The sequence below is a fragment of the Phaethon aethereus genome, assembly GCF_964289735.1.
Source record: "Phaethon aethereus genome assembly, chromosome: 7".
Taxonomy (NCBI): Eukaryota; Metazoa; Chordata; class Aves; order Phaethontiformes; family Phaethontidae; genus Phaethon; species Phaethon aethereus.
In genome coordinates, this window is record NC_138583.1 from 35,521,651 (window position 1) to 35,535,649 (window position 13,999).

The 13,999-nt window shown below is 40.4% G+C and overlaps 1 protein-coding gene across 1 annotated transcript in view; it reads left to right on the forward strand.

The window, feature by feature from the left end:
- The window catches only part of PLPP4 (phospholipid phosphatase 4), a 64,680-nt gene extending 57,455 nt beyond the window's left edge, over positions 1-7,225 (forward strand). The window contains exons 6-7 of the mRNA XM_082002340.1: positions 412-582; positions 6,892-7,225. Of these exons, the coding sequence (XP_081858466.1) occupies positions 412-582; positions 6,892-7,091 (371 nt within the window). The 3' untranslated portion in view covers positions 7,092-7,225. The remainder of the gene's footprint in view (positions 1-411; positions 583-6,891) is intronic.
- Positions 7,226-13,999: the final 6,774 nt, after the last annotated feature.

A 13,999-nucleotide genomic window follows, 5' to 3' on the forward strand; every position in this document is an offset into this window, starting at 1 on the left:
TTGTGGGAGACCGCTTCTTCCCGCTCAGCCCCCAAAGAACTGTGCTTTTTTGAAGTTTGTAAGACCATGATTGCTTTATGAAGGAAAAAAAAAAACCAACAAACAAAAAAAAACCCCCACAAAACCCAAGAAAACTCTCTACTGAGGCAATTTGCTTTGTCCCTTTAAAATATTAAGTTATAACAGCATTATTTATATGTTTACATAGGAATCACCATTCAAATCATGAAACTCCCTGAATTTTTTGCAGATGGGTCTTCTCAACTTACCTTAGCTCCTAACATCGCCCTAGGAAGACCCAGACTTCTCTGCAGTAGAAGGATCCTGCTATCATGTCTTAAAGGATCTTAAGGGACATTATTGTGTATTGTTAATAAACACATAATTACAGTATTTTGTTTTCTTTATCAGTTGCATTTTCAGGCCTTGGCTTTACCACCTTCTACCTAGCTGGAAAGTTACACTGCTTCACGGAAAATGGCCGGGGGAAGAGCTGGAGGCTTTGTGCAGCAATTCTCCCACTCTACTGTGCCATGATGATTGCCCTGTCACGTATGTGTGATTACAAACATCACTGGCAAGGTGAGCCATAGAAATACCTTTTTTCCTACTTTTTTTTATTAGCTTTGTATTTATTTGATTTTTTTTTTTTTCATTAAATCACATGAGTTAAAACGCGATAGTGTGCTATAGATTTTCCTTGCTCCTGGAGTGATGCTGAGGGTTTCAACATCTGAAAATACTGCAGAGGCCCTTTACTGGTCTACATTTTTATATACACAATGTACCTCATCATATTTATGTACAAATTATGCAAGTGGGTTTTTTACATCATTATTTTTTACAAATGTACGTCGGTGCCGTAGCTGTCTTGCATGGAGCGAGCTGTAGGCTGGATCTGGCCCAACAGCGTAGCTCTGTCGTGTGGCCTGGTCCTTGCCAGCTGCTTTTCCAGGTACCTGGTTGGTATGTGAGTGAGTGCTAATATGTGGTTGCGTGTGCATTAGACTAGACTGAAGCACCTGTGTGTAGCTCGTCCTTGCAAGGAGGCACTCAGTCATTTGTCTATGTTCTGGTCAATTGATGCACCTGATGTAATGCACTGCTTTTTTTTTTTCATTCAAATCAAAGTATATTGGGCATGAGGTGGGTTCATGATTCCTCTTTGAGAAGTACAGAAACATTGCATACCAAGCTACATGGCACAGGTTTTAACAAGTTCTGCCCACACTGAAAACTTTGCTGCAAAGTTTGATGTTTTCTGTTCTCTAAATTTTTTGGCCAAGCTTGTAATTGCTCCCAGGGTGTCAGTTCCACAGTTCCCAAAGTCAGGCCCTATTTAAGGAAGAAAAATATTTCCTCTTCTTGTTACACCCTATCAAAAATGGTTTTCCATAGCTTTGGGCTGCAAATCTTTTGTTATACTGATTCGGTGTTAGCGTGATGGATTCAGTTTGGTACCATACATGTGGTACCAATGCATATTCATTAACTTGTAACTGCAAATAAATGCTGAATGTGTTCAGTATGGATGAGTAGGTCATTGAAGCAGCATGCAGTGACGTTCCTGATCATAAAGCACATCCACAAAGGTAAAGAAACATGCCACACAATCTTAAATCTTACCTTTGTGAGGGAATGACAGTTATTGACAGAATGGGAGATGGCTCCTAAGACTCTTAACAGCAGCATTTGATATGGAAGTGAGTTGTATACAATGTCTGCTCCTGGATGAACCTGCATCCTTAAAAGTCTACATATAATGAGTGACAGGAGATATTGTTAAATGAAACACTGGCAGTCTGAAGGATACTTAATCCTAATCTCCTTTTCATTTACTTTTTATTGTTTCTAGTGGAAACTTTGGATCTCCATATTATGTGAGCATTCTTCTGTGGCATTGTTATAATATGATGTAACTAGAGGAGATACCTTTCATGAGGTTTCTTAGAGAGGTTGAATTAGCTAGCACTGACCTTCATAGCTTCGGGGCTATGCCACAGCATCCTGTCTTCCCTTGCAGTAGGCACTTCTGGAATGCAACACCAGTCAGACCAGCTGCACCCATCACAGGAAGACTGTTGTCTTCAGACTCCTTTGAAATTTAGGTGTGAGACATAAGTGTTATAGAAGACTATGCTATTTATTAATTGCACACTTATATTACTAAGTTACAATTCCATCACTTCATTCTGTTAAGTCAGGATTATACCACACCTTACCCTCCCGCAGTGAGTCTTTCAGACATAGAGAGTGGAGGGTCTGACAGGTTGTCCACATGGCTTCCCTCCAGCATCCACAGGCCAGCTTACTACTGTCTGTCAGCATCTACACTTTCACTGTCAGAAAGTCCTACTATCTATTATTTTTTTTACCATTTCTTGACCTTCTTTTTTACCGCCTTTGTACCTGCCTTTCTTCACTCATGCTTTCCTCTAAGTAAGCTAGCCTGTAATTACTTTTTCCCCATTTATCCTCATATTCCTATCAGAAATACCAGACTTGGTATTTTTAATGCTGTTCAGTAGGTCGTCTTGGCTTTATGTGGTATTGCTGGTACGGTACCGCTGGCCTTGCAAATTATACACCCCTTAGGGTCCTGAGTGCTCCTTTCAGTTATCTGGTTCATACTGGTTACATATTGCTTACCTGTTTTCTAAGACACGTCGTTCTGTTGGTTCCTCTACATAGTTTCAATTAAGTACAGCGTATCTCTGTCCCACTGAGTGTTTCTTACCTGATGCGGCAGTCAGCATTCCAGAGCAAGACTCATCCATGCTATTTTGTGCTCTGCTTTGTGTTGGTGCAGCATCCTGTTCTCCCGGAGCTGTTTAATCACCAACGGTTAGCCTTGACATGTTCTTTAAGGAGTCTCCTGCTTTCCCGCAGATGCCCTGACTTGTTACAGGGCTCGTTACTCTTTGCTCACCGAGACTCGGAGTCGGAGAGAGCCTCCAGCGCAAAGCTGCCGAAGGCGAGGTGCGTGCCTCACCAGGCGGGACAGGCGGCAGTTATGAACCTCATGTTCAATGTGTGACACTTGGCTGGCTTGAACTCTTTGTTAATGAGAGAGAGAAGAGTGTGAATGAATGTGAATGGGAGAGTAGGAGTTTACTCTCAAGTTTTGAATGCATGTTTGCAGTGTGCACTGCCTCTTGCCAAGAGTAAGAATTATTTATGTACTGAAACACGTGCTCTGAGGCAGATTGTTATGGTGTATTTTATATATGATAGAAGACAACTACACCCAAGGGGTTGTGACTGTGTCCATTACAGCTGTTCATATTTTTGTCTTTGAAGTTTAAGGAGATGGAGCTGAAAACTTGGCTCTTCCCAAGCTAAGAACAGTGCTGGCAGACATTGTCCTGCAGGTGACTTGTGCTTTTACCTGAAAGAACTGCATTCTCAAGGGAGGGACTAGTTCAATCTGTAATATACAGCACAGAAGCTCAGGTCTCATCTTTTACGCTCAGCAGAGTCAAGTATTGGTGTTAAATTACTTACAGAATCGTAGAATCTTTGACTTGGAATGGACCTTTTAAGGTCATCTGGTCCAACACCCCTGCAATGATCAGGGACACCTTCAACTAGAGCAGGTTGCTCAGAGCCCCGTCCAACCTGACCTGGGATGTTTCCAGGGACGGGGCATCCACCACCTCTCCGGGCCACCTGTGCCAGTGTTTCACCATCCTCAGTGTGAAAAATTTCTTCCTTATACCTAGTCTAAATCTGCCCTCTTTCAGTTTGAAACTATTACCCCTTGTCCTATTGCATCAGGCTCTTCTAAAAAGTCTGTCCCCATCTTTCCTATGGGCTCCCTTTAAGTACTGGCAGGCTGCAAGAAGGTCTCCCCAGAGCCTTCTCTTCTCCAGACTGAACAACCCCAACTCTCTCAGCCTGTCCTCACAGCAGAGGAGAGGGGTCCCATCCCTCGGATCATTTTTGTGACCTCCTCTGGTCCCTCTCAAACAGGTCCATGTCTTTCCTGTGCTGAGGGCTCCAGAGCTGGACACAGGACTCCAGGTGGGGTCTCACCAGAGCGGAGTAGAGGGGCAGAATCCCCTCCCTCAACCTGCTGGCCACTGTACTTTGGGTGCAGTCCAGGATACAGTTGGCCTTTTCGGCTGTGAGCGCACATTGCCGGCTCGTGTCCAGCTTTTCATCCACCAGAACCCCCAAGTCCTTCTCCATGGGGCTGGTCTCAATCCCTTCATCCCCCAGCCTGTATTGATACTGGGGGTTATGGTTGCTTTGTGATAGTCTTAACTATGCTCTGGGGAATGAACAAGGACCTCGATATGATGTCCCAAGACTTAGCATACTGCAGATGAAAGATGGAGTGGAGTGTCTTTACACTGAAAAGCCATCAAGTGGGCTCAGAACGTTAAGATTATGAGTACTTTCTAAGATCCCTTCAGTTTGGCTGGAGAACTTAGTATTCAAGATCTTAGTGTTGGTATTGGTGAGTATTAGGATATATCATTATGACTCCTCAGTGTATTGACTGCTTTTAAGTCCCTAGATCTCTGTATAGGCTTGTAACTCTGAAAATATGTGTATAACTCTGAAATTTGCTTATGAAATAATTGGAAATTTTGTATGAAAAAAGTAAAGATAAATATTGAGGTGGAAAGAATATTCCTTTTCTTTATGGGCAAAGGAAAAAAAAAAGAAAAAAAGGAGGCTGTTACTACTGTGAGCTCAAACAAAGCACAACAAAGAACTGTTATCTTCAAAAACAGGAGTCAAAATCGCTGCCTGTGTATTTGCTCATTACCCCCAGTCAGGGTCGGTAAGCTAGATATCTTTGGCATAAATTGTGTAGTGAATTTGTGTTAACTGTGGTGCCCAAACTGAGGCCCACAGTTGCGTAATTTGCATGTAAGTGTTTTGAAAGAAATTATCTAGGCAAGTTTTCAGCAAGTCTTGAAATAATACCAGGGAACTTATAGAGGACTGGCAGAAAACTGGTGTTTCTCCATACTTAAAAATAGTAATCATAGGCTTGACCTCATTGTTAAGCAAAATAAAAAAGCAGCTGGAACAGTATTCAATCAACCACAGTTGAAGGAGGGCAGCCTGAGAATTGCAAGCAACACAGGTTTATAGAAAATTAATCTTATTGCAATAACTAATTTTTTTACAGGTTGATTGATGCTGTAGTGGTAAACTACAGCAAAATTTCTGGCCCTTGGTACCTTTTGTATCATGACAGTTTGATAGGGACGGTCCAAACAGTACAAAATCAGTCAGCTTCCAATTTGGGTAGGATAAGCTTCTGTCTGCTCGCAAATAGTGTGTACACACAGTCACCTTTTAAAAACTTACTTAAGTCTCTATTACATGTGATAGATTTGTTATGTCTTTTTGCATGTAGGAAGAGACCATAGAATTAGAAGGTATCTCCTAGGTTGTTCAGTCTAAGTCTCTTCCTCAACAGACAATTGTGACTTACAATCACAATTCTTAAATTTATCCATCTCAGTATTAAATTTTTCAGGTTTTCTTTCCCTAGTTATTCCTGTTAAAAGGCTCTTCAGAATCTCACTCCTCTGATGATTACAAGCCATTTATTACTCACTGAAAACTGAACCACGTGCCCTTTGTTCTGATATACACCAGACAGACGAATGAGGGCATTTGATCGGTATTTAAGTATTTTAGACAAAAATAATTTGTATTGACTTAACTTTCTTTGTCGTTAAACTCAATGATTCACCATTTTTATTACACAGTGGTTTCTTTGTAACTGAAAGTAAAATATGGAAACACAGGTATACACAGATGATATGGTGCTTAGTAAGTCTCGTTAGAATATGACGTGACACCATGTTTTATTTGATCTAGTGCCTTTTGCCTCACTTCCATTATTATTATTCCATTATCTCTGGTTGCTTGAAAATGAAACACAGGATCAGGTGAGTATATTAGTAAGAGGCAGGGACAACCTGACAACAGAATGAATCCTCTTACCCTTCAGGTGCTATGTGGCTCCCATGGAAAGCTTAAAATTGCCCATGTGAGAGCTGCAAATAGCTCATACGGTGGCCTTACTTCATCTTAATTTATTTTCTGGTAGGAGTATGGGATAGTATAAAGCATCAAAGATATTGAAAAGGTGTTAAATCAGTTAAAAGGCATGCTTAGTCTTTGACCTTTCAGGTGCTTTTAGGAAGAATTCACCCAGCTTGAAATCGTTCTTGACAGCTGTCCTTCTCAGGGGCCTTTCAGGAGCTGAGAGTGAAATGAATTGCTCTAGCCACAGTGGCCCACTTCCTGAAGGAAGATAATTTTCCGTCTTACATCCTACCTGTTCCCTGTCTGTGTTGGAGAATGGCTTCTGGAATACAAAACAGTCAAGTGTAGATCTGCCACTTTAGCTGCCATCTTTCCTGGGGTACTTGGGCCGAGATGAGGAGCAGACTGTAGTCAGCGCAGTAGTTTGAGGTGTATCTGCCAGCAGGAGAGCTCTGGATGCTGTAAACAGCATAGTTCACCTGTATTATTCATAAGTAGAAAACCTGGTGGTGGTCACCGTAAACTATGGCAAACGGGAAGAAGATATGTGGGTTTCCAACCCACAAATGTTGGTCAGCAGTGAGCTCGAACATCAGGAATGTTTAATGCCCCATGGAGGCCATTCTTGTTTCCCTTGTTCATCTCCTGAAACATAGCCAATCATCTACATTCTGGGTATTCAAAATGTTCGAGATGTCCCCAACAAAATAATGATTTTATGTGTCCTACATGATTGTGGTATTTGCCTCCCAATTCTTTACAGAAATTTGAAGTTCATATTTTCTGGGTTAAACAATTCCAAATGTCTTTTATTTACAGTTGTCACTACTTTCCATGTTAACATGCTTCTGTTTTGTTGCTTTTCTTATCTAGATGCTTTTGTTGGAGGGATAATTGGCCTCATTTTTGCTTATATTTGCTACAGACAACACTACCCTCCTTTGGGTAATACAGCTTGTCATAAATCTTACGTCAGCCTGCTAGATCAGAACTCTGTGAAGAAAGAAGAGAGACCTACAACAGATAATGCTACTGGCCTGCCTCTAGAGGGAATAACTGAAGGTCCTGTATGACTTTAAGAAATGTGTAGAATGAACTTTTAGCCTCACATTTCCTCCAAACTGGTCTCTTAACACAGTGTTTCTTACTGTATGTGTTTTTTCTTTTGTTTCTTTCCTTTTTATAAAAAGAAATTAAATATTTTATTTTTAATGCCATAATATCATCATACTCTTAAAGTTAAATTTTCCATTCATTTTAACTTGCTGAATTACCTGTTTTCAGTCTACTGCAAACAGATAGGCTGCTTGAGAGGAGGGGAAGGAACAATAAAAACAATCCCAAGTGGAAAATGGTTAAGATAGTAATTTTAATAAGATGTGGTTGACAATATAGTAGATCTGGAAACAGATTTTCTGAAGTACTGAGTATCTCCTAGAAAGTTCTGGTCATCTTCAGCACTCATTGATTTTAACGGGTGGTGAGTACACACAGCACTCTTCATCAGATGTTCAGCATCTGTTGTGGACAGCCATTTCTTTATAAAATTTGATAAATTAGGGCATTGTTCTTATGTTTATCTTGTTGTCTTCTAACATTAAAAAATTTGCCACATACTGGTAGAACTTCATATTAATTGTCGAGTTTTGACAAGGTCATTCTGAGCTACTAATGATCGAGCAGCTGAAAGGTATGAATGGTTAAGTGTTTCTAAGAGCCAAGCCTTGTGCATTAGTAGTTCCACAGGGTGATTCTGACATTCAAGAAACTCCACACTGTTAAAATTGTCAGCTTACGATAACATATGTGTTCATAGGATGGATTAGAAGCTTGGTATTACATCATTAGCAATTTCTTGAGGGCTCTTGCAGTAATTACCGTCAAGACAAAATGAAAGAAAAGAACACCCATGACATTCAGCAAACTGAAGTCTTTGAAACAAATTTTTTTAAAAATCCTAAAACAGCAAGGATGAAGAAACACAGTGTTTTCTGTGAATCTTGGTGTGCCATGTGTGTTCTTGTGTAGTGACTCACTGCAGCATTGGTGATCTAAAGAAATGTAAAGATTTTCATTTGTGACTTTGGGCACACAACCATGAATGCTTGTGGTTGTCTCCGGCACTGTGACATATCCAGAGGAATGCTGGAGACCATTTTCCACTAGACCCATTCCACGTTTTCAGCTCATCATGTTCTTGAGCATGGTGTTTGCGAAGTTTGGCTTGGTACCTGAATTGAAACTCACCTGAAGCAAAACACTGTTGGTATGGAGAAGATTACTTAAGTGTATGACTTTAGTTAATTTATTATTGGTAGGATCCTGTTTTGTTATGTATGCACTATGCAGTATACATCACATTCCTGTGAAATGGTGTACATTTGGATGGCAGAATGTCAGATTCCAGAATTTTTTTTTTCTTAGATATCCTGTGAAAATGCAAGCAAATGTTCCAGACGACATCTTGGCAGTTGAACATTTCTTAGCCAGAGCTACTGGTTAAAGCGATCAAGATAGCATTGATCAATGACCATTATTACGGTGCTTTAGACTGGAGGAGACTGCTGCCATAATTATAATCTATGTGTTCCTGTTGGAATATGTATTAGCCTTGTAGGCATTTTGTGAGTCAAACAGCTCGATGTCTTTATTTAAAGCTTGTCATTTACTTTTCTCAAAGGTAAGCTTTGTAGATTTTTTTTTTTGAGAAGAGCTGCTTCCTGATTGGCAACACTTGAATTTTTATAGAAAGCAAATAAATTAGAATCCCTTTAAAAATAAATGTAATAATTGTGTACAAAAGGATGCAACCTCACTGTGTATGAACGTATATGGTATTTGCAAATAATTATAAATAGGAAATGACATTAAGGAACAGAATGTAATATGCATGAACCCAGAGGTTCATGGAACCTACAGAGGTTTCTCTAGAAATTAGGCCTGATCTACTTGTAAAACTGATACCAGGTTGACTGTGTCAGAGGTAGGAGTTTTTACTAGCAGTGACAGTATTCTGAGCTCTAGAAGAGAGACAGTTACCCAAGCGTAACTGTGGTTTTGCTGGTGTGTATATATGCTAGTTCACAAAACCGGCATCAGCAAAGCAAAATTATTTTGGCATTGCATTTGATGCAAACCGTCTGCATCTGGGTTTGACAGAACACTTCCTCTAGTGTCATTGAGGTCTTACTCTAGAAATACACACAGCTGGTGGAGGTTTAATCTTTCTATGAAGTTTTTAAAGCATCCTGCAGAATTCTGCAACAGGGATATCGGTTTCTCTTGCTTCATACGGGAGGATTAATGAAAGCCCTAGAGTAAGGATATCATGTCTTTACATTGTATAGGGCTTAGCCATTAGCTTTTTCTTTCAGCAGGAACCCTAGTCTTCCAGGTTATATGCAAATGTGAAGAAAAATCTTAAATCAAAATTAGAAGGTTAATACTTATGCATAGAGCAGTTTGCATGTTTTTATATAGATCTGGTTTATTCTCAAACATGAGTGAGGCCTCTTAACTGCACTGTACACATTCCCAGTATTTTAATGGCTTTTGATACAAACGAGCTGTCGTCTTTGGGATGGGGAAAGCTTATGCAGCCCTCAAACGAGTAGTGGCTGTTAAAAGATTGGAATATAAAGTGTAATGCAGCTTAAATACTTACATTGCAACAGTAATTGGTGAACTTTGCAAAGCAGTAAAGAATAACATATTTTAATGGGAATAATTAAATTGAAAGTCATAAAGTAGACAATGTAAAAGCTTTGATTAAAATGTAATTAAAATCATGAAAGACTTAATGAAACGAAACTTGTGGAGGGATCTGTAGGCGCTGTAATTACCAATGCAAAGTCAGTGTAGGGAAGGCATTTTTGTGGATCAATGTATTTTTAATCTCATGCTTTCTCAATGTGAAGGAAATGTAATGTTGTAATGCACCAATAAAACAACACATGAATGTGGGTTTGTACATCTGTGTGTTACTTCTTTGAGAAGAATAAAAGTTACCAATTTAGTTTCATTAATAAACCACGTGGAGCATTGCAAAAAACAAGCCCTAATGTGACTGCATTATTGATAAACAGCAGCAGTTCCAAAAGCCATTACTGATACCACTAAACTGGAGCAGCCTTCCTCCTTTAACCAAAATATGCTGTCCAGCTTTCATCCAGGAAAAGGTACAGTGTAAGTCTGGAAGGTTGAAATTTTGAAGTCTTTAATCAGCTAAACTGCAACAGGTCCATTTCTTCTGTCAAGTTCCGTATCTCAAATAATACTGGGAGTGCCCTATTTAGTAACAAATGTGGTTAGACTAGAAAAGGATAACAAAATCTAATTGAACACTGCAGAAATATCCTGAAATCAAGAGAAGCATGAGACCGTGAACCGGTCATCAAAATGTGTCCCCATAATGAATGCGTATCTCGGGCAATATCTTGGGAATAGAGCTGGGGCATTTTTGCTGGTTTGTTCTCAGATTTGTGCAGTTTAGTCTGATTTGGCCCTCTATTTTCCCATGCATACAGCTAGTTCTTTCTATTTAATGTGAAAAGGGAAGTTCATTTTCCTTCTTTCTTGCCACGGCAAAAATTAATGTGCTATGGATTGGGGAAAAAAACCCCACAAAACAGCCTTTTTTTTTTTTGCTTTATGGTACTAAAATTCCATTTACTTCAGTGGAACTGCTCTGGATCACTAAGCACATTGCATCCAGTTGGTTGAATAAAGCCTTCATGTAGTTTTTGCTCACACTCTTAGATTTTTTAGGAGTATAATTAGCAAAATATTGCAACTAATTTGTCTGCAATTTTGTTTTCTTGTGATAACATATATCTCTCCTGACTTAGAAAACTGTTGGGTTGCTCTGACCTAATGGGAAGGGAAAAGACTTGAACACACAGCATCAGGATGATGGGAGTGAAAAGATTAAACACCTGTTTCTGTTGCTTTTGATGTTCAGAATGTGTTCAGAATTGCCACAAGCAGTAGGCAACAGTGATTATAAAGTTTCTGTATTACCTGCTCACCAGTGTTACTGCTTAGAGTAGTGCTCTGCAAGCTGGGACAAATACGGTATGGGTCCTGTATTGAAGAGTTATGCTATGTTTCTAGTAATTCTGTTCTTCGTTACACCAATGTAAACACTGCTGTATTGCATGGAGTTACTTCACCATAATACTCCTCTTCTCAAAGGCAAAATGTGAGATTTTGGTCTCCTGTCACTGTAGGCTGGATCTTGTTTCCAGTAAACTCTCATAACTTAAATGTGAAAAGGAGAACCTGTAGTTCCTTTCCAGACATGCGTGTTATACTGCAGTAGTCATCCTGTTTTGGGAGTCCTCCAAACAAAGTAAAGTTTCAGGGCTTGTGTGCCTAAACATTTCTCATTGATCGAAGAGTCAAAGCATCCTCTCCAGATGTTCCCATGGTTTTCTCTAATTTTTTTCTCAATTCTCTTAGGCAATTGTACATACAGGCAGCTCCCTTTATTAAGAACAGTTTGAAAAATTCGGAACGATGTAAACGAAATGAAAAAATTAAGCATATAAATCAAAATTAACAAACTTGCAAAATTCAGTTTTATGCAGAGAAAGCAAAAGAATATCATGTTGATGAAATGTTATTTGCAATGGTGCATGCAATAGGTTCTTTAGGTAATGCTGTAAAGTAAAATTCGAGGCCATGCCAATATAATTTAAGTCCAGAAAGAACAAAATTATGTAAATAAACAACACTGTAGCTAGTGGATTAGACAATGTAGAGATCAGTTAGAAGTAGTTCCAAATTAGTTAATTGACTTTATTTCAAATACAAAATTAAAGCACCTCCCAGGGTTTTACTCCCACAGTTTAAAGCGTATCTTAAAATTGCTCAGTGGGATCATGTTGTTGAACAGTTGGATTTAACACCCACAGGCATAACCTGTAGGCTTGTTTTCCATATTACCCTTCCCCATCTTTACAAGGTATATAATCTCATCTGCTCGTCTTAGAGTACACTCCATACTCATGGGGTAAGCAGAATTTCTACGTTGCTCTCCTAAGAGGCTAAAACTAAATTAGAAGTTTCCAGTAGGATACACCCAGTTTCATACAGTTTATTACGTAGAGAACTCCTGTTCTACAGGTGCGCAAATCATTCCCTGCCCAGGAACGTGCCCTGAACAGAGAGGAAACACCATCATTTTGCCATTGAGTTCAAACTTGCTCATCATGTTTAAAATTAAAATGACGAGACTGGGCAGATAATTCCTGATAATGCTGAATTGAACTGGGATTCCTTTTACAGATGCTTGGCACATTGGCTGAGCGCTACAGGATTTTTGCTTAAACTTGCAGGGGTAGCCAAGAAATCAGATCATCCAGGCCAGATTTGGGTCTTGTTTGAACCTGGATAACTATATTAAAAACATCTGAGCTGCGATAGACGTATGCTGAAGTTACAGAAGTAAAGATGCGTCCCTTACTGTGCTGCTGCCCGCTTCTGAGAACACTTTCTGAAGGGGAAAGCAAGAGGCGTTTGGGCATAGCCCACGTTATGCAGTCGCAAGGTATGAATGGGGCATGAAATAGAAAATCTTCGCTCAGTGCTTTGACTTGATAAAAACAACACAGCGATGCATTCGACCAGCTCGTGAGTATTGCGGAACGTCAAGCGTGAAACGCAATTCAACCAGCTCCGTAAACCTTAAAACTTCGGACTGCGTCTCTCTGTTAGCTCGCCAAAAGAGCTCTTAACTTCACTGGCAGCTTTATAGCTGTCATCCAGTATTCTGTCGACCTACTTGAATTTAACGCTTGATATGAAGACTCGATTCGCACGGTCTGAAACAAGGAGTAGATGGGGCTGGGCATAAGGAGGCTCCATTTTTTATTCCAGTGTTGATATATGGTTTGCTTTTATTTGGCCTCTTGTTCACAGGTATAACTGTGCTTTTTAATTACCCCCCCATATCCTCTGAGCTCCTTCGTGTCCCTTGCTCTTTTCATCGCCTGAGCAGCTACTCTGCTGATGGAGGGGAGGGGAAGAGAAGCGTTTGCCAACATCTACACATACCTTCTCCTGGATGGTGTCGGTCTCCCTCCTTTCCCTCTTCTGTCCTCTCTACATTGATTAGAGGATTTTAAAGTGGCCTTCTCTGTTGTTTTGCTGTATATTCTCTTGTTCCTGTTTGAAAACTGCCTTTTTCTGAAGTCACAGCTTTAGTCAGCTTGATACACACAACAGACACCCCTGCTCCGGGGCACTGATTGAATTCACAGGCTGGAACGGTTTGACCCGACGTTTGCAACTCTGCTATTTCCAGACTCGGGAAAAGCAGCCAGCAGTTACGCTGGGACCAGCTGTTTGGATTAACTTTCACTCTTTGGTGTAAGCAAGTGAAATAAATAGGCTGACACGAAGGGGTCTGCACGTGTGGGTCGACGCCAGTGAGATGGCTCACAGGATGGCAAGCGCCGCGGCGTGAGCCGGCCCTGCAGGTCCCTGCCCCTCCTGCGGTAAGCGATGCAGCGTGGAAATCCCTGCCCAAGCGGCAGGAAGCCCGTTTCAGACCTGCCCTGCGAGTAGGGAAACAAAGCCGCCCTCCCTCACCGGCCCCTGCTGCCGGTGCCCTAAGCAAGCCCGTGTGAGGAACCACGGGGTCAGATCTGCACATCGGAAAATCTCAGGAATGGAAAAATCTGGAATACCTGCACTTCATATGAAAAACAAACGGAGAAATTGAGACCTCTGAGTGGAGTACTCACACTGGGGCTAAACGCAGATTAGTAACAGGAAGCCACCAAAACAAAATAGCTTAGAATATTAAGAATTAAATATGTAAGTGCAATAACCCCTCCAAGCTGAATCCCTTAAACAGACACTTATCCCAGAGAGGGAGCTTTTTTTTTTTCAGTTAACAGAGGTATCCATATCTGTAAGCTTCCAAGTACATTAATGCACTTACATCATATAGACAACATTTACCCACAACACAGAA